At 40.1% G+C, this 26,413-nt stretch overlaps 1 protein-coding gene across 2 annotated transcripts in view; it reads right to left on the reverse strand.

The window, feature by feature from the left end:
* pot (papillote) overlaps window positions 1-26,413 on the reverse strand; it is a 359,995-nt gene that overhangs the window by 8,591 nt on the left and 324,991 nt on the right. For both annotated transcript variants that reach the window (XM_067143338.2, XM_067143339.2), the window contains one exon: window positions 10,037-10,402. In XM_067143338.2, coding sequence (XP_066999439.2) covers window positions 10,037-10,402 — 366 coding nt within the window. The remainder of the gene's footprint in view (window positions 1-10,036; window positions 10,403-26,413) is intronic.

Genomic DNA, 26,413 nt, shown 5'->3' on the forward strand with positions numbered 1-26,413 from the left:
ATATTTTTAGGATGTAGTATTGTTATTTGCTTCACGGCGCACCGACACAGGCAAGTATTATGGCGACGATGGAATAGGACATGCCCCGAATTAGAAAGGATGTGATAGTGGCCTTAACCAAGGTTCACCAGTAATCAATCAATAAATAAATCAATCAATCAACCAGTCAATCCTGAGGAATAACAGGAGTGTTCGACAAAAACGTTAGCATGCACATGCTAAGTGAATGTCTCGTCAAAGACGGGTACAGCAAGTAGCATTTTACATTTCCGCCTTTCACCTGCCGATCTACTGTTTCTTCAAGAGATCGGAGCTCTTCGCCTTTCGTATTCAGTCAATGTTACACGAACATCTGGTAATCCTGTTATTCTGCCCTCTTAAACAACGCCCACAAACCCCACTGCCATTATTACTTCTACATTCATATCAGAAAACCGAAATAAATTCAGAATAGCATTTAAACAACTATTAATACTTTCGTGGTATCTCTGAACCATGAAAATTGTAGTCAAGAATGTCATAGTGAGCAGTATATATAATTCATTGCACACTTATCCATTTTGAATTCTAAATTAATATGTCTAATTAATTAAAGCTAAATGACCGAATTTAAGATCGGTATAGTTACTTGTGCCGGCCCCGTGGTGTAGGGGCCTCTCACCTGGAGGCCCCGGGTTCGATTCCCGGCCAGGTCGGGGATTTTTATCTGGACCTGAGGGCTGGTTCGAGGTCCACTCAGCCTACGTGATTAGAATTGAGGAGCTATCTGACGGTGAGATAGCGGCCCCGGTCTCGAAAACCAAGAATAACGGCCGAGAGGATTCGTCGTGCTGCCCACACGACACCTCGCGATGTGCAGGCCTTTGGGCTGAGCAGCGGTCGCTTGGTAGGCCAAGGCACTTCAAGGGCTGTAGTGCCATGGGGTTTGGTTTGGTTTGGTTTGGTTTGGTTTGGTTTGGTTTGGTTTGGTTTGGTTTGGTTTGGTTTGGTTTGGTTTGGTTTGGTTTGGTTTGGTTTGGTTTGGTTTATATACTTGTGCTCTTCTCTCCTTACTCAGCCAGTTTTTTTAGTACCGGTAGTATGAATCGTTTGTTTAAGGCAGAGGTGTAAACGTTCAGTCGATTTATAAAGTAAATTTGGTATCCATCCATCCATCCGTCCATCCATCCATCCATCCATCCATCCATCCATCCATCCATCCATCCATCCATCCATCCGTCCGTCCGTCCATCCATCCATCCATCCATCCATCCATCCATCCGTCCGTCCGTCCGTCCGGCTAAGCCTTGTCGCCGCAGCCACATACCACGGTCTTCAGCAGTCCTTTTCATCGTGACATAGGAAGCAAAACCCAGCTGAATGACTATGTTCCTAAGGTATGAGACACGTGGTCTTCCTCTCGACTTCTTCCCTAGGACCTTTCCTTCGAAGACATTCTGGAGAAAGGTGTCATGTCGTAGGACGTGTCCAAGAAATTTTGCTTTCCTCTGCTCTACTGAATATATTAAGGTCCGTTTCTCATTAACGTCATTCAAGATTTCGATATATTAGTCTTTTTTTCTGTCCAACTCGTCCCTGTCAGTCTTCTCCAGAATCACATTTCAGCAGCTTCTAGTATTTATTGTGCTTGTTTTCCCAAAGTCCAGGTCTCACAACCGTAAGTTAGCACACTCCAAACAAAGGTTTTAACAAATTTCTTCCTGGTTTCAATTCCTATGTGCTTATTTAACAATAGATTTTTCCTGCTTTGAAACACTTGTTTTGCCATAGCAATTCTTCTTTCGACTTCTGTCAGGCACTGATTATCAGCGGTACCCAGATAACAATTTTTTTTAACCTGATCTATTGTTTCACAGCCTAATTTAATGTTTGTTTTCAATTCAGTCTTCTTCTTATGAACGGCCATCATTTTCGTTTTCTTTGTGTTTATTTTTAGCCTGAACTTCTCTAACATGTTGTTTAGTATTTTATATACTGTATATTCCCAAGTGGTTTAACATCGTACCGATGGGATAGGAAAGGGCTTGGATTGGCAAGGAAGTGTCTGTGGCCTTAATCAAGGTATGAAGGTGCCTGGTGCTACAAAATGGGGAACCACGGAAAAATATTTTCTGGTCTGTCTATAGTGGGGTTCGGACACACTCTCTCCCAAATACAAGCTAACAGCTAACAGAACCAACTCACTCGATATATTAACTGTGTTAAAGTAGTGAAGGTTTGTTATTGAATGGTAGACCTACTAATCCTCTTCGTGGTTTGTCACTTAGGGGGATTTTTAATGAATGTGTGAGAGATGATTAGTTTTTAGTTATTCTCATTAGTCGTTTTGAGGCGTGAGATTAATTAATTATATTATGTAGGTTGATGTTAAGTAGGCATACTAATTCCTAATATAGTACCTCGTATTTCTTTACTGGTTCTACCATTTACCATGTACATGAAGCCCAGATTTTCAACCACTTACCTTTCCTGACGTTAGCCCCATGTTGAAGGATGTAGTTATTAAATTGCATATTTCTCTGGTGGTTGGTTGTGTGTTGTATCGTATGTACATAAAGGTCACTTGCCTTTCCTGACGTTAGCCCCATGTTGAAGGATGTAGTTATTAATTTGCATATTTCTCTGGTGGTTGGTTGTGTGTTGTATCGTATGTACATAAAGGTATATATTAAGACAACAAACATCTAGTCTCTGAACCAGAAGAAATAACTAGTCGCAGCTGAAAATCCCGGTCAGAACCCTATGAACAATATTAAGGCCACAGTCGGTATCTTCCCATTCTCGCGTCACCGTAAACCTTCCATACAACTTAAATTATGACCAAAAAGACTATCAGATGTTGGATAAAGAAGTTTTCTTACCATCGCGAGGTCAGTGACGATTGGGTATATCTGTCAAGAAGTGGGACGCGCGAACCGGTATGAGTTCCTGGAGCAACACACCTACGTGATGACATCACCGCAAAGACGAGATAAATTACATTGAACAAACATTGGGTAGAGAGAAACGCTCCAAGCAGAACTGAAACTGGAATAGCCTGCCAGCACGCAATTATAACGTCTCTTCTTTATCTTGCAAGATGACCAAATATAATATTTTATAGAGTGAACATATCCTGTAATCTCTCAAAGCAGCCATAGTAAACTCTTTATTTGCGTTCCTGTATTACAACGAAAAGAATTCAAACATACACTAATCAGTTTCGTGTTCACCTTATCAGCTGGAAATGTGAGAGGCCTCCCATTGTCAACTATTCTTCGCCGCTTCCGACGCATATCGTATTAGGTTTGCGAGGTCTTGAGAGTTGTTCATGTTCTCTCCCTTTGTGGCCTTTCCCATTCTTTTGTTGACAATATCATTCATCAAAATGTTGGACTTCTTTCTTCTTTTCGGATTAGTGTTAAGAGGAGATAATTATGGAGTCGTACTCCAACAAGACGGGATTACTATCCAAGCTTAGTAAGTAAACTCGTGTCCTCGTCGCGAGATGGTGCAACTCTTTTCAGGCACACCCCCAATGGAAGTGGGCTACCTGAACTATTTTCAACCATATACCAGCCCTCCTGTCATTCTTAAACTCTGGCAGTACCGGGAATCGAACCCGAGCTACCGATGATCGCAGCTAGTAGTGTTAATCGCTACGCTATGGATCGATCTGCAAGCCTAGTGAAACACTTCCGACGTTCTTCAGCGTTACGGATCCTTCAAATCCCCATTCAGCACTTCACACATAATGTCTCTGATTTCTGAGACCACTATCTTCTGCAGCTCAGTGTGGATGTTCTTTATGAGATTTAGCGGCTGTCGCACAGCTGGTAAGGAATTCGAACTAATGTTCCAACAACAATCGAAACAATAACAATTCTATCCTAATGCCAGATCACTCTTGTCTCATTTTCCCTGATCTTCTTCCGGATGTTATCAAGAGATAGGATTGCAATACCGATCATGTACTGTATGTGACTTCTGACGCCTTGTCTGTCAGTATATTATCAGATTGGTTGTAACTAGTTCTGTCAGTCTGTACTTTCCTCCTCCATTACGCTTTTAGTTCCTGTTTATCGTAAACCGGTTGCACATGGTTTTTATAGTAGGGTGTATGATCGGTGATAAGATCTTTGTCCAAACATATCCACTGACGAGCAACGTTGTCATGTCGTTGGGTGTACTCAGTAGCGCTTAGAGGAGAGCAGCCACTTGTGATGTTCTGTACATTTTTTCTGCACTTTTCACGAAGGTAGTTAGGTAGATCTTCGTTTTCAATTATATATTTTTAGTAGGGCCCCATCATGACCGGCGCGCAGGCCGCTTATGCGGCGTCAACTCGAAAGAACTGCACCAAGCCTCTCCGGAGGCTACACGCCATTATCTTCTACATATTAAAAGATTTTACTAAAAACAGCATTGGCAAATCCGTCCGTCGGTTCTACTGAACCGATTTGCCTCATTTCTGTTGTATTCTCTCCGGAATTACCTGACGGTGAATCATGAGACACTGATAGGTCTCTAAACGCAGCCAACTTTGAGTAATCATTAAATGATCACTCCAATAATTACAGGCGAAGGCTTACCCTAACCCGCAATACATTCTGTACTTAGCAGGTTGCTAAGCGACGAACACTTTCATTAATATTTTGATATATGTGATTTTTCATCTTTAGTAATGCCATTGCATGCAGCCAGGTTTGCTTACTACCTGTCAAGCCAGTGAGTATACACTTCCTCTGATCACGGAAGAATACCATTCCCTGCTGGATATTCTTTGATTCTCTAACCTTTCCCAGCTTGCAAATACAGATGGCAAAGAGTTCCTAATAACTTATATGCTGCTCTTTTGAAATTTATTTCACAAAGTTACATTTATCTATTGTAATAAATTTCAGGAGTAAATATTGAAGAAATAGTATATGTTGTGAGAACACCAGCATGGGTACATCTTTTGATAAAGTTTGTGACCGAGTGAATTGGCCGTGCGGTTAGCGGCGCGCAGCTGTGAGCTTGCATCCAGGAGATAGTGGGTTCGAATCCCATTGTCAGCAGCCCTGAAGATGGTTTTCCGTGGCTTCCCATTTTCACATCTGGAAAATGCTGGGGTTGTACCTTAATTAAGGCCACGCTGATTCCTTCCCACTTCTAGGACTTTCCTATCCCACAGTGGCCGTAAGACATGTGTGTCGGTGCGACGTAAAGCAAATTGAAACAAAAATTGTCACTATTCCTTTTGGTCTGCGCTCTTCATGACTGTGTATATGGTATATAAACTTCACTGGGCGACCTGTTATACTCGTAGATAGCAAAAAAGAAGTTCGATAGGCAAAGAGTGACCAGCACACAATTAATAATAATAATAATAATAATAATGATAATAATAATAATAATAATAATAATAATAATATCGTAAGGTCTTGGATGCCGAAATCTTTTGAATTTACGCTTTGCAGGCGACTAGCCGGTCCATTACGTAATTTCGTTCTCACGGTTCACTCATCCTACATCAGAAATTAATACCAGGTTGATTCCTGGGGCCAAAAGCCACCGTACATAGTACTAAGTATTCTATCCCACCGAATGCGGAGGTTATAGGCAGCAGAAACGTTTACCTCCTCCCCCAGGAACTTTCATGGCCTGAGAAGACTTTGTCGTCAAGATTTTAACCTCCCTTCGATTGCTATAGATTTTAAGAGACGTAGTAATACCTAAATTTTCGTCTGCAAAGGGTTTTATAAAGTACCAGAAATCTACTATCATTTAAGCCAACCGACAGCGTCGAGATTCGAATATACAGCCTTGAGAAGAGTAGACAAGTAAACTAATATGTCAGAAGAACAATCAACAAAGAGAAACAATAGTCATGTAGAGTGTCATTTGCAAATGAGATGTATAGCATTCCATTATACAAAACATTCTGATCAGTGCCAAGCCTGTGGGCGTCTTCCTTGGCTCCACCCTAGACTAGCACCGTAACAAATGCCAGCAGTGTAGTTTCCTCTCACACGTTAACAAATACGGAATAAACGGCACTTCATATTTTCTTTATACATAAATATTTTAATCAGTGCCAACCCTGTGGGTGCCTTCCTTTGCACCGCCCAAGACTAGTACGATAACAAATGCCAGCAGAGAAGTTTCTTCCTACACGTTACCTGTAAGGTATATGGAATAAACGGCACTTAAGAGTAGTTGCGCAGACTGGGTCACGTAGCTGTCAGACTGCATTCGGGAGATAGTGGGTTCGAACCCCCTCACTGTCGGGCAACCCTGAAGATGAGTTTCCGTGGTTTCCCATTTTTACACCAGGTAAATTCTTGGGCTATACCTTAATTAAGGCCACGGCCGCTTCCGTCCCACTCATAGCCCTTTCCTATCCCATCGTCGCCCTACCTATCTGTGTCGGTGCGAAGTAAAGCAAATTGTAAAATTAAAAAAATCAATAAATTTCGGTACAGGAAACACCAATTGGTAAATTGTATTGCTTTATGAAGTGTACTTTGGTAAATACGTCTCCCTTAATTATCAAAATAGCAATTTAACAGAAAGCAAACAGAAAATATTTATGACTATTCAGTTACGAATAGTTGACTCAATATAAAGCTTTTTAAATAAACTTGGAAGGACGACCTTTTCTGTCAACAAAAAAGGGCTCATGTAACATATTTGAGAACCATGCCTATGGCTTGAAGATAACTCTCATATGGTCTCAAATATTTACCTTCAGACTTTATAACATATTTGATTTATTCATAATATTGTCAACTGTGTATGCATGTTTAGAGTACTGGAACGCTTTGTAGTTGCTTTCTATAAGCAGGAATGATAAAAAGAGCATATATACATACACCAGCTTATTGAAGAATACACAGTATTGTATATTCTTACTGAGGAAGCGTTCGTCCACAGATTGGTAATCAATGTGAAAAATGAACATGTTGGCCATTTTCTGACTTCCGGGGCCACTTAAGCAGAATACTTTCAGAAAATTGAAGAGTATAAGTATGAGAAAATATTGCTTATGATACTGAAGTGAGTTATCATTTATTTCTATTTCTTGGGTATTAGAATACCGTGGTATTACCTTTACACGTTCAGCATGTGTTAATTGAGAATGGAGTTCTCGGACGAAACCATATTTATTTCGGTCCTTTTTCAGGCCGACTTTGTTCTATGGGTGTGAAAATAGGGTGGACTCATGATACCTTATTCATAAGTTAAAAGTAACAGAGATTAAAATAGCGGGAATGATTGCTAATAAAAACAAGTGGGAAAAATGGCAGAAAAATATTAGAAATAAGGAGATATAGGCTAAGCTAGAAATTAACTCGATGAATTGAGCTGTACGTATACATCGACCTCAGTGGTTGGGTCATGAGAGACGAATGGAAGAGGACAGGTTACCTGGGAGAATAATGAAAAAGTCCGTGGAAGCTAAGAGAAGTAGAGGGAGACGAAGGTGACAATGGGTAGACTCAGTGTGGTACTAAACGAGGTAGCTGCAAATCAAGAATTGTGGAGGCGTTTAATCCATTCATAGAGACGTGGAAACTGAACAATGAAAGACATAACAGTCTTCAATGAAGATGTGTGTGTGTGTGTAAAATGAGTTACTGTAAAGATATGAAGCAGAGAATCACGATGGCTGCTTCTATTCTATATCCCACCTGAAAAATAATACGGAATAACAGTAGAAGGCAATAAAACTGAACATCAGAATGAATTCATATTAGAGAATCATAAAAGGCAGAGGAACTGGAGAGTAAAATAAATCACACTATGATTGCTAATAAAAACAAGTGGGGAAAATGGCGGGAGAATACTAGAAATAAGGAGATATAGGCTAAGCTAGCAATAAACTAGATGGATTAAGCTGTACGTATTCGGCCTCATTTCACTGCTACAGGGTTAACTTTCAGATCAATTTATGACAAAGTTCCCCGATGTATGGTTATGTAGTATGTTTCATTGCGGCATTTACCTTGGACTTCTAAGATTTACCAGGGTCTACAATCACTTTACATCAGCCTTGATATGAGAAACTGAATGTTTTAAATGGTACATGTTCCCTGTGATACTAAATGCAGCTGAGACCTGTCAGAAAATGAAATAGAAGTCTTTGAAATGTGGGTTGCTTAGAATATTATGAACTGAGCATGTCACTAACCAAGAAGTACTGGGGTGAACGAATCAATAAAAAGAGCTACTGTGCACATTTAGGCAAAGGAAGCTGGAATACATGGGTCAAATCATGTGGAATTAACGGAAGTATCGATTATTCCAACTCGTCCGTCATCCGGGGGAAAAATATTTGCGAAGAGAGGTCGAGGACGCCGACGGATCTCTTCGCTGAGGAACCTAAGAGATTGGTGCCAAATATCTTCAACAGGACTGCTCAAAATACCACAAACAAATCTGAAACCACCACGATGGGAGTCAACAAGCATTAGAAGCAGAAGACAGGTAATTCTCTAAAAACAAATACAGCCTTGAATATACTCAGGTGATTAGATTGGTAATGGGTGCTCGTGAAACGATTCCACCCCTTCTTTGTACAGACCTGCAAAATATTAGACATTCCATTCAATACCATAAGGGAAACTGCAATTTCGTCAGTTAAGGACTCTGTCGCGATTTTAAGAAAATTATGCTATTATTAAGAAAACTGTGTGAGGAAAGCAACGGGAAACTACCTCACTCCTCATTTCCCTAGTACGCCTCTTCAGTGATGCCTAGGCCATCTATGACAGCTGATGGCAGAGCTGTTGAGGATCCCACCAGCGGAATCGCTGACGGACTGAACATACATACAAGAAAACTGTGCTATGTAACAATGCATTATTGTCCTTAATCTCTTCTATTATGTACCTACCTTTCATCACCACTTGTCTAACCATATTATTTGTGTTTGTTATTCATTGCCCTTGTGGCAGCCTTGATAATTTTCAGGAAGCTAATGACATAAAATAACATGTATATGCATTTCCTCTCTGTGCAATGTATACAAACTGACTTTATTTTGAAGTTACCCCTTACAGGCATATATCCTTCTTTAGGGTTTATTAGGGGATAGAAAACTGCCAGACGTCTAACCTTGGCCGTTCTATTTCCCAGTTCTCTCTATCAATAGCAGTTTAAGGAATCTGAATTACAGTCGAAACTGTTTATTGTGGCATCGCTTTTAACGACGTATCGGATATAACAGTGAAATCAAACGGTCCCTTCTAATTCCTATATAAACAGTGTATTAAAAAACCGTTTAGTACGACGTCGTACGGCGTACTTTTATCACATTTTCGGAGAAATGTATCGTCTATAACGTCCAGTGTTGATTTCTCTTTGTTACGCGTTTGGGGATTACTGGCGACAATGTAAAGCTCATTTTCAAACTCATGCTTTCAGTAGATGGTAGATTTCAAATCAGTCTGTCTGTTAAGTAGTGTCTGTGAAGATGTCGCAAAAGAAAAGTCACACATAATATGGCGATTATACTGCAAGATGAAACCAATATCAATGTCGCCAAGGAATTGGATGTATCACAGACAACGTTTTTTTTACAATCTGGAAGGACAGGGAGAGCATCTTGTTTATTATCAAAGACGGTGTGCGACATTGATCAATTTACATTGTTGCTAATTCTTTCCTCACTTATTACGTACTATATATATTTTGCTGACATAGTATTACTGCTGTACCTACCGTGTAAATATTAGAATAAAAATTCGTCTCAATCCCACTCCGCAAATACTGCATTGTAAATACAGTACTCATTTCACTTAATGTTTCTTGAAGTTTAAACCTAATTCAGTTAATTAACCATGTAAGTGTGCAGCTGAAAACTTACAGGTGTGTCATTTTTAGCAACAAAAAAACCGGTTTTTGTGACTATCGCCTAGAACGACCGTTAATTGGTGGTCCTTTCGGAGTCGTTGTAACAGGCTTCGACTAATTACTTGTTTCTGTGTCATTTATCTATCACATTCCTTTATTTAAAATCCCTTTCCACATACCAGTACGTATGTTACAATAATAATATGATCATGTTTACCTGCTTGGTACCGCAGCCCTTGAGTGGCAGTTCCAGCGTGTAGGTGTAAGCTCCTTTACCCGCCACCTGACAGGCGCTATTTCTATCGAAGTCAGCGTAGGCAATACCGAAGAACGGCTCCTTGAACTTGAGCTCAACCTCCATGTTTCCTGCGGCGCAGTTTAGGGTGGCTCTCGTTCGGTTCAGGGAGATGATGGGAGACAGATCGTCCAGCTTGGTCACCTTGCCGTCCAAAGTGGCTTGTTCTGGCAGCCCCTCGCCGATATATTCCACATTGTTCGCATGGCTGGCGTAGTTGGACTGAGCAGTCGATGAGGGCGTCAGGGCCAGCAGGGCAGCAAGAACGGGGAGGGACGCCATCAACATCTGCAACAAAAGAGAGGTAATTGGTAGAGAATACTGTAAATAAAGGGGAGACACAGAAAAATAAATCACGAATCAGGCAAACACAGCCTTTAATCAGAATATTACCCTGGACTATAATATCTTTTAGTTAACGTGCAAATATTTTTTCAGCCCTTGAACATTTAAAATCCAGTGATGTGGACCACAGAGTTTATTTATGTCTTGGGCTTTTTATTATTCTAGCTGTGGAAATTGTCATAACGTTTTGTATAATTTCAGCCGTAATGCCATGTAGCGAAGGTGAGTGGCAACAGATTGATTGTTTATAAATCCGTTGCCATTAGCATTGCAAAAAGGGAAACTTGATAGCTCTCCTGTCCCTTTATAATCAGGTTCTGCAATTCGTTCCGTTAATAAAACCGAGATGATTACATATTTTTTCAGACATAAGTTTTTGACAAAGAAAGAAAACCACATGAACTTAATGAATGTCTTCATCTGCTACTCAGCAGTCCTCGTCTGAAGCCAGAACAGAAGTTCTCCGTCGTTAATCAGTTTACTTTGCCTTCATTAATTTATCACTTTCAAACTCCCAACAAACTGAATTTGTCGCAACTTTGGACAAAATTATAAAATAAAGAGTTCAATCAAGAATATTATGCAGCTGCCAATTGACACTCTAGATGCGATTATATTCTCATCTCGAAAAATAAAAGGATTTGGTATCTTTAGATCGGAGTGGAAAGCCTTGATTCAGCAATTAAATACATGTCAAATTTTAGGAAAGTATCGGAACAAGAGATCTAAGCGCAGACATTTCGAAATGTTATAGGCATTCGTGACCAAACTATCTGTTTTCATATGGGAACATCTGAGAATACGAATTTAAGATCAGATGTCAACTTCGTACTCATGGCAAAGGTATTATTCTATATGAAGATTGCCCATCGGCCAACAGATGGTTATATTCTAGACCAGGAATCAGCAGCTCTGAATGGAGGGGTGTCATCAAATTGCAAGGAAATATTGTTCCCGTAAGAGCAATCCATGGACACAGCCATGACGGAATCCGCTGCAGGCACTGTAGTGAGACTGAAACAGTGGCACGCCACAGAATTATTAGCAGGACAGCTGAAAAGTATTTTAAAGTCGTCGAGGAAGTTCACTGCGTCGTCGACAATGGGACTACAAGATGAGTTGACATTCTTTCAACTGACAAGAACAAGACAACATTTTGAAGTTAGTTCAGAACAGCCTCAGATCGTCTATCAAGAACAGAAAGCTGAACCTACAGCGGAATACTTAAAGTGCTTCTTGAAGTTACTGTTACCGGACCAATGATTTGGCAGTCATGGAACCACCCCAAAATCATTTCTAATATTTTGTATTCCCATCAGCAAGCAGCTAAGAAGTGAAATGGCCCTTCTTGATTTGAAAGGATTCATACAAATCTTGTGAAGCCATACGCATGGTCTATTACTGTAGTAAAGGAAATATCCGTAAACTGGATAATTATAAATTTAGGGAGAGGACCACATTTTACCAATGCACATTATGACATTAAATGCTGCATATCTCGGGCCTGATCAAAATGACTTCACCATCAATTTAACCGAAACAATGCACATGATCTACCGGAAAGGGGGTAAAGCCTCAGCAGAAGACAAAGTGACACTAGGAGAAAAAAACGAGATCGAGACTGTAAATTCATATAAATATCTTGGCATTACCCTACAGACTTCATTCAGAATTCATTCCGACTCCACATAAAGGAGAGAGCTACGCACTATTAAAAACATTGCCATATTGTCTTTACAAACAGCCTTAACGCTGTTCCACGCAAAAATCTCCCCTGTACTCTCATAAGGTATTGCACTGATTTGGGAAAAGCGTTAACTGATTTAACTACACCAGAAAAAATAAAAGCAGCATACCGCCCCTCAAAAGAGTGTTGGGAGTCTCGAGAACAACGTCTTCTCAGCTAGTTTATGAACTGGCAAGAGAAAAATTCTATTTAGAAGATATACGGCTGAATCTATTACTACCTGCTACGAATCTAGCACCTAAAGTGATCCATAGAATAAAACAGAAACGTGCAGAAATACCTCGAGACGTCTACGCTACTGAGGCAGTTACCGACAAGAGATGACGAACGAAACCTAGCCACTAAGATCTATTTTGACAAGACGCACAATTTATGGCTTTCATCATAAACTGTGTACTAATAAGAAATTTTATGAGCCAAATCTTGAGTGTTTGTGTGTATTATGTAGAAAATACTGTGCTTTATATCTCTGGGCTGGCGAAAATGACTTCACCATCAATTTCACCAAAACACTGCACATGAAATGAAATGTCGTATGGCTTTTAGTGCCAGGATATCCCAGGACGGGTTCGGCTCGCCAGGTGCAGGTCTTTATATTTGACTCCCGTAGACGACCTGCGCGTCGTGATGAGGATGAAATGATGATGAAGACAACACATACACCCAGCCCCCGTGCCATTGGAATTAACCAATTAAGGTTAAAATCCCAGACCCGGCCGGGAATCGAACCCGGGAACCTCTGAACCGAAGGGCAGTACGCTGACCATTCAGCCAACGAGTCGGATATTCATGAATTCTAGGGGACTGGGGGTGGGTTAGAGGGGCTGATTTTGATGTTCACAGCATAACGACAAAACGGTCGAACATAGATTTGTGAAACTCAGCTTTTAAATTACGGTAAGATAAAAGGTTAAAGAAAATAAGTTGCAAATTAAGCACAGTTTGCTTTTTATTTACTCCTCAGGCTCATCAATAAAGTAAATAAATCACTGTATTAATATTCAAGAAAAAAAATGCATACGTAGGCTAATCAGTCACATAACACTCACTCAACACACGACACGTTCGCTCTGATATAAAGACTAAAATACATACGCAACACATAGACAGACGACTTCTCTACTACAGGAATAAGCTGCCAGGATTCACAAAGTAACGTATTACACCCTGCATGTACCAGAGCGGCACAGAACTAAAATGAAGGAAAGCAACAATGCAACGGATGTTCCCACCGGCGAATGTGTTTATGAAATAGAAAAGCTTCAGTAGTTATTTTAATAACACGTGGGCAAAAATGTTCCTCCTTTTTTCTTTCTTTCATAATACGATATGAAGTATCTTACAATAGTCCTTAATCACAAAGAATTGTGGGTATGGTATGATAATAAACGGGGATAAAAGTCAGGTTGTGAGTTTCACAAATAGGAAAAGTCCTCTCAGTTTTAATTACTGCGTTGAAGGGGTGAAAGTTCCCTTTGGGGATCATTGTAAATACCTAGGTATTAATATAAGGAAATATCTTCATTGGGGTAGTCACATAAGTGATGATTGTAAATAAAGGGTACAGATCTCTGCACATGGTTATGAGGGTATTTAGGGGTTGTAGTAACGAAGTAAAGGAGAGAGGATATTTGTCTCTGGTGAGACCCCAACTATAGTATGGTTCCAGTGTATGGGACCCTCACCAGGATTACTTGATTCAGGAACTGGAAAAAATCCAAAGAAAAGCAGCTCGATTTGTTCTGGCGATTTTCGACAAGAGTAGCGTTACAAAAATGTTGCAAAGTTTGGGCTGGGAAGACTTGGGAGAAAGGAGACGAGCTGCTCGACTAAGTGGTATGTTCCGATCTGTCAGTGGAGAGATGGCGTGGGAGGACATCAGTAGACGAAAAAGTCTGAGTGGTGTCTTTAAAAGTAGGATAGATCACAAAATGAAGATAAAGTTGTAATTCAAGAGGACGAATTGGAGCAAATATTCGTTTATAGGAAGGGGCGTTAGGGATTGGAATAGCTTACCACGGAAGATGTTCAATAAGTTTCCAATTTCTTTGCAGTCATTTAAGAAAAGGGTAGGAAAACAACAGATAGGGAATCTGCCACCTGGGCGACTGCCCTAAGTGCCAATCAGTAGTGATTGACTGATTGTCTGAGCGGTAGTGTGTTCGCTTCTTGTAGGTCCATAAGAGCAATATTGTTTTCTTAACATGGAATGGTCTTATAGGATTTGGTACTTGAAATAGGTGCCTATACTGAGTGTGTATTTTCCCATGATATTCTGCAGAAAAATATTAGCAATACTAGTTTTCAGATATGTCTCAAATGCAGAGACGATAAGGTACAATGTATGCCTCTAAAACTAATCAACAATTTTACAATGACCGACTACCGTTAAATGAGACGAGTTTTGTCTCCTTTACTGACACTCATCTCTGCTGGATGGTACTACTCCTGAAGGGATTTCAATGATACGTTTTCTTCAAATAAACACAAAATTATCCATTAATGGCGGCTAGAATAACTAGTCGACTATATAAGCAAAAACTCACAGTTTCACTGTGTTTAACACTAAATAATAAATATACTAAATAAGTGTACAAATGCTATTTCAAAATGTCAACTAATTTTATCATAAAATGAAGAAAGATATTTATGTATAAATTTTCTATGTTTGCTTTGCAATTTACAGTCTATTACGTGGCATTATAGTATGTTGCAAACCGACCGCAAACAGTGGTGAACAGTGAAGAAATCTAATAAAGTACAGTTTCTTGCGAGAGAAATAAAAACAGGTATGATGTATACGGAACATTTTGCACGAATCGCATTTGTACTGTATTTATCATCCAAAAAAGGAATAAATACGGTATGTTCACGTTATTCTCGAAGCGAAGCATCGTGTGTAATCAAGACCTGTAGCTTGAAAACCTGAAAAATGGCATCCGGTCAGTAGTAAGGCCAGATTCCTTACGGCTCGCCATCGGTTCTGCTTCAGTAGTCTTGGCATCAGTAATCTGTATCTTAGGAGAAAAGAACTTTAATTTAAGATAAATCAGGCTATAAATTTTACCTTTATTTCAGAACTTTAACCTTCGCTCAACGCAGAACTTTCTTTTTGTTTCATTTAGAGAGTAGGAACAGTACGGTCAACATTTCCGAATCCTTAACATATGTATTTAATCTATTCATTTATACAACTGGGCAACTACCCTCTATTAATATTAACCAGAAATAAAATGTAACAAAACAAAGGGAAGAATCACATAGGACCTTGCAAATCTAAGGGCTTCAACGTCAGAAGAGAACAAGAGGTGATAAAGGGAGGTCAGATAGGAAAGATGAAGGTAGGAGTCTGGTCCAAGTAAGTGTAAGCAATACCAAGCTCAGACAAGGACCCCGTGGTCGCCAACCTACGCTCTGAAATTGAGAGACCATGAGGTCCCCTTTTAGTCACCTCTTTCCAGAGCTCCCATCCATTAGAATTCGATGACAACCCCCATTATGTATGCACTGATGACTGTGGCCTTAATAAAGATATAACCCAGAATTTGACAGTGTAAAACTACGGGAAAACCATCTTTAGGGTTGTCGGCGGTGGGGTTCGAACCCACTATATGTCGAATGCAAGCTCACAGTTACGTGACTCGAACAGCGCAGCAAATTCACTCGGTGTGTTATATTTAAATATGTTTATCAAGGGATACGAATTCGCCTGAGTTGCCATAATAATGGAAAATAAGTCCAAGCATCGCTAGTGGAGAAGTTCGAACGTTATTGAGTCCAAGGGTTAGAGCCGCCATGGTCACTCTCTTAAAGCACAAAACTATCCAAACTGGTACGTGAACCGGATACTTCCAACATATTGCTCATCATGTTTGAAACAACTCCATTCAGCTCCGAATAGTGACTAGAAAGTCATCCCCTTCAAAGTCGGGAAACCACGATTTCATTGATATCGCGACAACGCTGTTAATGGAAAGTTTTGTGGACAGAAGAACGATGAAATATTTATCTGCTGGTTATGGTGAGTACTGTTCCAAGGGGGAGTACAACTAGGCAACCAACCACTTGTACTAATCAGAAATGGAAGACCTCTGGCCCCTCGAAGAATGGAGTCGGCGGCGTCTCACTAGAAATGAACCTGGGGTTGTTTTCAATTTATCTCGTCAAGTCTTGAAATAATTAAACTTTTTCATGAATGTACAATAAAGATTACCTCACTGACCAGCATGCATTTGCTTTACATCCGCGGTTCTGACCTTCCTTCTTCTTCTACTACAACTTTTTCCACAGCCTAATGAGGTCCTGGATGTGAAATGTGTCACACATGTGGACTTGGCCCTGTTTTACGGCCGGATTCCCTTCCTGACGCCAACCACATGAATGGGTTAACACCAACGTGTTCCCATGGTGGTTGGTAGCGTGGTATGTTATCCATGGTTCTCGCAAACTGCGGTAAACCTAAAAATAGCTTTCGCTGATTAGACAGCTCCAGTGTACGAATGTCTATGATAACCCATTTCGTTCAAAGGGAGGCCAAAATGAAGTCTTTTGCGCAATAGATGGCAGTCCTGCATGTAGAAAGGAGAGCTTCTCTATGCATTATACAAGGGCCTAACGCGGGAAGGCATCATTACGAAGCTTGTTAACGCTTTGTGTGGTCCAGAGCATCTACAAAGCACTAGCTAATGAGTGAAGCTCGGATTACATGTGTTGAATGGAACAAACATTAACACCAATTTTCAGGTGGTATTGCTCTCTTGCACATTCGAGATACGGACAGTGAATGACGTTCCAAGGAGAATAGTGTGTCACGAGAGGAACTGTTTAAGCCCACAGACGTGGTCTTGCGGTTAACATTGCAGTTTCCCGCCTGATTCATTCAGGTTCGATTCCTGCCTCTGGCACGAGTTTATGTCTGATTTCATGGAATAGTATGGAAGCATTCTGCCTCACGTTAAAATAACTAATCGTGAGTGAAGGCGAGAGTTAATAGGCTATCCCACTTTCGGTCATTTTCAACGTTTTCCCCTCAATATTCCGGTTCAAATCCAGGTGAACCTAGCATTTCTACAGACTGGATACCGTTCTTCGGGCTTTGAGGCAAGAGGTCTTGATCACATACTACGCACAGCATCGAGAATAACGTGAACACATTTGTTCCTTGTTTGGACGATGCACATGGCATAAAAGCGATTCGTGTAAAATATTCCGTAAGCATCATAGACCCCACTCTCACTGTTTAACGCCGCCGACCTATTTTTATTGTTATCTTAGTCTCGAGAAACCGTATATTTTAAAAAATTTAGTCTGCCACCAGTGTAGCGTCTGCAGTTGACGTCATCGTTGTTATTTTTATCATTGTTGTTGTTGTTGCTATTTGCTTTACGTCGCACCGACACAGATAGGTCTTATGGCGACGATGGGACAGGAAAGGCCTAGGAATGGCAAGGAAGCGGCCGTTGCCTTGATTAAGGTACAACCCCAGCATTTTCCTGGTGTGAAAATGGAAAACCACGGAAAATCATCTTCAGGGCTGCCGACAGTGGGGTTCGAACCCACTATCTCCCGGATGCAAGCTCACAGCTGCGTGCCACTAACCGCACGGTCAGCTCGCGCGGTTTTATCATTGTTGACAGAAGACAAAACAACATGGAAGTCACTTCCAAGCGATTGTAGAAACACATTCGTCTATGCGGTAATGTCTCGTATAACAAACCATGTTGTTCTATACAGATCACGTCAGACATGTCCTTATCAAGAACAGTTTTCTGGGTTTGCAAAAACCGTAAAAGTAGTTTGTGAGGCGTTAAACCATTATTATTATTATTATTATTATTATTATTATTATTATTATTATTATTATTATTATTAGAACCCCTTTCTCTCAGTTATTAAGAACACACAATCTATGTCTTTTACAAACCAGTAGGCATCCACTTCCTTAAATAACTACATTCCTGTTCATATATAATCGTAAGGAACTATACAGCCTACATTCTATGCTCTCATTAGGAATGTGCTATCTATCACCATAAAGCCTCCCATGCACGACCAACTCAACTCTCGCCATCTCCGCGTTTCCACAATTTACTGCTCTTTCAGGTCAACGCTTTCCGCTCAAGTTAACATTTTTTTTTCTTTGTATCTAAAACGGCTATCTTTGCACCTCGAGGTACGGTACTCTCACGTCCTGCTGGTTTCCAAAGAAATACCTTTACTTCTGGTTTCTTTAAAGAATGGAACATATTTTTCGCTACTTGCAGCACCAAATGAATGCTTGAAACACTACGAAATCAAAGAAACAGATTACATTACTATATAATTTATTTCTAATTCTGCGTGCTGATAAACTGCACAAATGCAAAAAAAAAGTGCTGCAATATGTTTTTAATATTCAAAGCAAGCGAGTTTCACCGTGGTGCAGGGACTGGTTGCCTCTTATCTGGAGGCCACCGAGTTTATTTATTTATTTATTTATTTATTTATTTATTTATTTATTTATTTATTTATTTATTTATTTATTTATTTATTTATTTATTTATTTATTTATTTATTTATTTATTTATTTATTTATATAAAACTGGCGAAGTTAGGGCGCAAGGCCCTCTATTAGACTACACTTAACCACATTTACAATAATTTTCTGCAAGTATATCTTAAACTTTAGCAGAATTACATCTTGCTAACATACACGCTCTTACTCTCACTCGCATCTGTAAAGGAATTAGCCTGTTTCGAGTCATCTGACCGGGTCAGGAATGGAATGAATGAACCCCCCATCTGGCGGCAAGGATAGGAACTGTGCCGGCTGCCGAAGCCTGTTGCACTCCTCTCGGACAATGATTAAAGAATAACAGATGAAATGGGGTGATATTGGAGAGTTTTGTTGTAATTAAAGATGACAGGGAAAACCGTAGTACCCGGGGTACCCGGAGAAAAACCCGCTCCTCATCCGCTTTGTCCAGCACAAATTTCACATAGAGTGACCAGGATTTGAACCACGAAACCCAGTGGTGAGAGGCAGGCGCGCTGCCGCATGAGCCAGGGTAATTTATGATAATTAAAAGGAATTTCTTTATCGTCAATTTTGAGTATTCAGCACGAAGGCTGGTTTGTTCCTCAACAGCTCCAACATCAGCTGTCATAGATGGCCTAGGCGTCACTGAAGAGGCATACAGTACTATGGAAATGAGGAGTGATGTAGTTTCTCGTTGCTTTCCTCAACGAGCACGAAGTTACAAGTATGAAGGATGAGTTCTCCACCTAATCAATACTTTATTTTACACAGTGTCAATATTATTTACATAAAAAGACAGTACCGGTTTCGACCTGTAAATAGGTCATCTTCAGGTACTAGAGAACCTGCTTAATAGCGACTGTACAGAATAAACAGTACCAAAATTAAAATTAAACAAGGATGCCATTAAATAAACATGAATGCCACTATTCTAAAATTACTTAATGTTAAAATATAAATATGGTACAGTCTTTTTATGTAAATAATATTGACACTGTGTAAAATAAAGTATTGATTAGCTGGAGAACTCACCCTTCATACTTGTACTTGAACTATCAATAGAAACTAATAGATTATAGAGCACGAAGTTGTTATTACATATCATTCTGCCAAACCCAGTAAAATACATGCATCAATCGACCCTATGAGCGGCATTTTCACACCATTCATAACATGGACAGTCTGAACAAGGAGGGGGATTACTAGTATTGTTCATACCTCAAGTGCGAGTGAATTCCTGTGTATAGTGCAAAATGAGTTCAGCCAGTACAAATTCTGATTAATTGTTGGAAACATCAAAATGTGACGAAGAAATTGAACGTTGTGATGACCCAGCACATTATTTTGTCCTCGATTCTTAAAGTATATTTTGACGACGTGCTATATTGACATTTCGTGAACTGTCTATAAAATAATTTGGAGCTTTTGCTTTCTTGACCTCTTCGTATACTATCAATATTAATTTCCTTACTTAATATAACAGTTTGAATGTTTGTCATTGTTGGATAAATTAATAATTGTATGTTTAGTCCTCATCCCGGAGGCTAGTTGGATCCTCAACAGCTGTCATAGACGACTAGGCATCACTGAAGAGGTGTACAGTACTAGGGAAATGAGGAGTGAGGTAGTTTTCCGTTGCTTTCCGCAGTGAGCCAGAAGTTGCTATTACATATCAGTCTGCCAAGCCCACTGAAATACAAGCACCAACCGGCCCTATGAGCAACATTTTCACACCATTCATAGCAGGGACTGGCTGCATAAGGAATGGCATTACTAGCATCGCTCATACCTCAGTCACTTTCATATTGTTAAAGCCAAGGATAAGACAGAGACAGATCAAAGAAAGTAACAAAATTGCTCTAGCCCATACCAGAAAACATAGTGCAAATTATCGCTTGTTTAATGAACGATGTCCGACTCGTTGGCTGAATGGTCAGTGTACTGGCCTTCGGTTCCGAGGGTCCCGGGTTCGATTCCCGACCGGGTCGGGGATTTTAACCTTCATTGATTAATTCCAGTGGCTCGGGGGATGGGTGTTTGTGCTGTCCCCAACATCCCTGCAATTCACACACCACACATAACACTATCCTCCACCACAATAACACGCAGTTACCTACACATGGCAGATGCCGCCCACCCTCATCGGAGGGTCTACCTTACAAGGGCTGCAGCCGGCTAGAAATAGCCCCAAGAAATTAATTAATAATGAACGATGGTCAGAAAACACCTTGCTGAATTTTGTGCATTTCTTGAGGAAAATAATTGAATAATGTAATTAGAAATTGTTATAATAATCAAAATATAGTAAGTTAATCAGTTACATGTGATTTAATAAAACAAAATAAAAACACAAGAACAAACTCTCAGCTTTTAATGGTTTTAAAAACAGGGTCTGTCAGACCCTGGTGTACCGTAGTCAGGAGAGTGGTCGAGGTCTACCAAGGAGTAAATATTCCCAATACAAGTGTGATTTTTATATTCATTTTTAAGTCTCAGTGGTTGATTCTACATAATAGTGGAGTTCCCATGGCCATGCTCACTACATCAAGATTCACGTGAAACTGCAGGCTTGCTTTTGATTCGAATTTTCAGATGTTTACATTCTGCTATGTAAAAACATACCATCCTAATGTTGGAAATTTTGTGCGTATCTTTGAAGTACTCTTACTTTCCATCTGTATCCAGGTCAAACATTTTCTTCCAAAATACAAAGCCGTAATAGCTTGGTCGCTGGTGTCAAATAGATTGTAAATAGTACGGGGTTCACCTGGTCTGCTGGAGACGAGGAGATGTGCCAAATTTAATAAATAAATAAATAAATAAATAAATAAATAAATAAATAAATAAATAAATAAATAAATAAATAAATAAATAAATAAATAAATAATCACCACTGACCTGCATTTAGGGCAGTCGCCTAGGTATCAGATTGCCTACCAGTTGTTTAACTGGTCTCTCATTTTCACAACAAGAAAATACTGGGGCTGTGCCTTAGTTGAAGACACGATCACTTTCTTCCCACTTCTAGCCATTTCTTCGCCATCGTCGCCATAAGACCTGCCTGTGTCGATGTGACGTAAATTTAATTAAAAGTTGTTTAAATAGTCTTTTCTTAATAATGAGTTATTAATTGTGAAGGTCATCGCATTGGCGCAGTGCGTTGGATCCTACAAGTAGCAGTTCCACTTCCGAAGTTGGTTTTATAATCTGGCTCAGAACAAGACAACTTCTCACCAGTCCGTTCTCTAAGTAACCATACGTATTTCTTATAACAAAATCCAGATTACAAGGCTACTACGTTGCCAATTTTACGAGCGATCGCATTCTTTGACAAAAAATATCCTGGTATTTAAACCGTATTTAGAAGAATCAGACTGATGATCGTATATTTCTTGGCAAATACTCCATGGCCGCAAAATGATATACATTATTGTATTTATATAATAAAATAACTGTTGATCGACAAGTGTGAGACAAACTGAAATTCACAGGATAGGCTACTGTCTGAAGGACACCCGACCCCTATACATTTGGCAATGTTGGATTCCCTTAGTAAATTGTACCCTGTCATAAAACAAAGCGAGGGTAAACATTTGCAATTCCAGAGTCTCTCTGGGAAGAAAGTATCCACCTCTTAATAATGAAGTACAATCCCGACATTTAAAAACTAAACTCCATGGCGCAACAGCCCGAAGGGCCATGGCCTACCAAGCGAACGATGCTCAGCCCGAATGCCTGCAGATTACGAGGTGTCGTGTGGTCAACACGACGGATCCTCTCGGCCGTTATTCTTGGCTTTCTAGACAGCAGCCGCTATCTCACCGCCAGATAGCTCCTCAACGCTTGGTATATTTCTCTTCCACAAGTTGCCTCTAAAATCCATTCTCACTGCCACGGGGCGAGTCAGTAATGGCTCACTGAGTATCAGAATATGACTCATTTGTCCAGAGAGTCTGCACACGCTACATGCTATTTACTCGTTGCAATTTGATAGCCGATATTAGATGCTCTGTAATAAACGACAGAAGGGATCAGTAATTACAAAAAAAGAACATATCAGAGGCAAACGCTGGCAATAAACATGCGAACTAGATAATAAATTGACGTCGAGTACGTATTAGCGATCTAAAAGTTAGCAGTGTTAGTCTTCTGCGAAGTCAGTTACGTGTGAATTAGCCTGTTTATCCATTAATAATTTCTCTATAATTGTGAGCATGATATAGGTTTGAAAATAGAACTACAAGGGCGTGACAATTTTAACCTGAAATTTACAGAGATATAGGTTTTATCTTCTCTTTTCTCCTAAACAACTTGGCCTTCAGTCACCTTTTTTTACCATGTGCTTTACGTTGCACCGACACAGACAGGTTTTCTGGCGACGATGGGAGAGAAAAGGGCTGGGAGTGGAAAGGAAGCGGGCGTGGCCTTAATCAAGGTAAGCCCCGCATCTGCCTGGTCTGAAAATGAAATGAAATGAAATGGCGTATGGCTTTTAGTGCCGGGAGTGTCCGAGGACAAGTTCGGCTCGCCAGATGCAGGTCTTCTGATTTGACTCCCGTAGGCGATCTGCACGTCGTGATGAGGATGAAATGATGATGAAGACGACACATACACCCAACCCCTGTGCCAGCGAAATTAACCAATTATGGTTAAAATTCCCGACCCTGCCGGGAATCGAACCCGGGACCCCTGTGGCCAAAGGCCAGCACGCTAACCATTTAGCCATGGAGCCGGATGTCTGAAAATGAGAAACTGCAGAAGAGCATCTTCAGGGCTACCGATAGTGGGGTTCGAACTCAGTATCTATCGAATGCAAGCTGACAGTTACGTGACAAAAACCCCACAACCAGTCCTTCAGTTATCTGTTTAGCCAGCAGTAATATCTCCAGTAAAACTAGGGTACTCAATTCTCTTCGCAAAGGATCTCGTGAGATCAGGATTGTATAATATATTTGGCCACAGAAAGCAAGAATGAAAATTCAGCTCTCTGGTTGAATGGTCAGGATAATGGCCTTCGATTTAGATCCCCATGCCCGATTCCCGTGTGAGTCGGGAAAATTTAACCACATGCTGTTAATTCCTTTAACTCAGAGCACTGGGTATTTGCATTAATTTAATACACAACTCATCACTCACAACACACAACACTACCAACCACCGTAGAAACACACAATAGGAATACGTCCGACTACATAGGATTGGTATCAGGAAGGGCATCCTGTCGTAAAACTGGGTAAAAATCCACGCGTAGTGCCGACCCTAATAAAGAATTGGGCAGGAAGAAGAAGATAGGCAGAAAGAAAGTAATGGTATATGATGAAAACGATTTTAATGTTGAATGCACAGAAAGTAGGGTCCCCATAATACGGAAAACGTAAAATTATCAATTTCCGAAAGTTGAACGGCTAAAAGGTTCGGAAAGGTTTCGAATTGTGAGACTTGGGTAGCTCTATCAAACTTAAAAAGACAAATTTCGAAAATCACTTCCGGCTTAAATACAGTTCCGGATAAACAGCCTCAAATCGCTGGTTTCTTTATTCGTTTTTTAAATTCAAATACTAGCCAAATTCACTTACAGTATTTACATAATTCTTTATATAACGTGTTCCTTGGTGCAATGCCCTCTGGAATTTTTTTTGATTTATTGAAAAATGTCCAAAAAAAATGTAGTTATAAGGGCTTAAGTGAAACATTGCATTGACTCACAATGACCGTCGTAGTGGTAAGAAAAGGCAAACTGCTAATCTGATCGATCGGATTAAGAAAAGAGTTGTAATTCTTAGGAATAAATAAAGAATATATTCTCATGTATGTATGTATGTTATAGGTTGGGTATTCAGCCCGAAGGCTGGTTTGATCCTCTGCAGCTCCGCCAACAGCTGTCATAAATAGCCTAGGCGTCACTGAGGAGGCGTACTAGGGAAATGAAGAGTGAGGTAGTTTCCCGTTGCTTTCTTCACCGAGCCAGCCGCTGCTATTACATATCAGTCTGCCAAGCCCACTGAAATGCATGCACCAACCGACCCTATGAGCGATATTTTCACACCATTCATAACAGGGACTGGCTGCATAAGCAATGATATTACTAGCATCACTCATACCTCAATCACTTTCATATTGCCAAAGCCAAGGATGAGACTGAGACAGGTCAATGAAAGTAACAAATTTGATATAGCCCATACCAGAAGACATAGTGCACTGTAAACACTACATGTCGCCAGCAAAGGCATATATTCTCATACTTTATAAAAATTTCATTTACCTAAAATTCGTAGTTCATATCCCTAGGTGCTTGCCAGAAAGACTAGAACTGTGGATGATTTCCTATTTCGGCATATGGCTCAGAAAAACCTGACCTAGGAGAGAGTCATATAGGTGTAAAAATGTCTGCTGAGAGCGACGTCGAGAGAGTTACAGTAGTATACATGTAACAGACTGGATGTGTGTTATAAATACGTAACAACTTAGCCCGTGGCTTATACAGACTATACAAGGTCTGTCTAAATAACTATTGCCTAGGAAATTGGCCTGCACATACCGGAGTGGCACATGGTCCATGTACTGGCTACATTGGTTATGTTGTTTAGGATTAAAGGCTGAATTTGCGGCCTCAGATATATCATAAAATCTCTTTCTCACGAGGCTGAAGAAACCCTTTTCCAGCTCGCAGAACGATCACTAATCGCGTCAGGAATTTTGAGTTTGTTTCCTGCAAGTATAAGTGGGAGCGGTAGAATACATCCATAACATCTCCTATCAGTCGTAATAGGAGGCTAAAAGGGGCTCCAGGGGCTCTGAACTTGGGAGAGTGGGCTAGCGACCACGGGGCTCTTAGCTGAGTCCAGGCATTGCCTTGATGAAAGTGCTGATATGTCTGACACTGCTGAGTTGTGTGTATTTGCTAGGATGGTTTTAAATGATTTTACAGTAAAGGAAGAATTTGTCAAGCTATTGCCACTTCATGGGTGTACTAGGGGAGAAGACATATTTAATGCTTTCGTTAAATTCACCAAAGAGAGTAACTTACCACTGTCAAAGCTTGTCGCTATAACAACAGATGGGGCACCGTCTATGACTGGTAGAATGGATTCCTTTCTCTTTGCGCTAAGGATGAATCATTTCCAAAATGTCTTTCCTATCATTGTATTATTCACCAAGAAGCTTTATGCACAAAGGTTTTAAAGTTCGATCATGTCATGAAAATTGTAACTCATGTCGTGAATTATATAAGATCGTCATCTACACGTCATCGATTGTTCAGAAATATTTTAAGTATGTCAGATTCGGAGTATGGTGACGTCATCCTTCATGCAGACATAAGGTGGCTTAGTAGGGGGAAAACACTTGAACTGTTTTGCTGCCTGTTGGATGAGATACGAGACTTTATGAAATCATCTCCTGGGAAATATTATCACGAACTTGATGATATATCTTGGTTAATCGAATTAGCATTCTTGGCAGACATCAGCTCAAAATGAAATGAGTTAAATCTCGAATTGCAAGGAAAAGATCATAATATTTCAGGTATGATAAGTATTGTCAATGAATTTGAAAAGAAACTTAAGGTATGGATTGTCCATTTAAATAGAAATTCCCTTTCGCATTTTCCAAATTTGAAATCTATGGCAGATACAGTAAATGGCGGCAAGCGTGATTTTTCATCTCTTGCTAAACATCTTGAAACTCTTGG

This window comes from Anabrus simplex, chromosome 3, assembly GCF_040414725.1.
Source record: "Anabrus simplex isolate iqAnaSimp1 chromosome 3, ASM4041472v1, whole genome shotgun sequence".
NCBI lineage: Eukaryota > Metazoa > Arthropoda > Insecta > Orthoptera > Tettigoniidae > Anabrus > Anabrus simplex.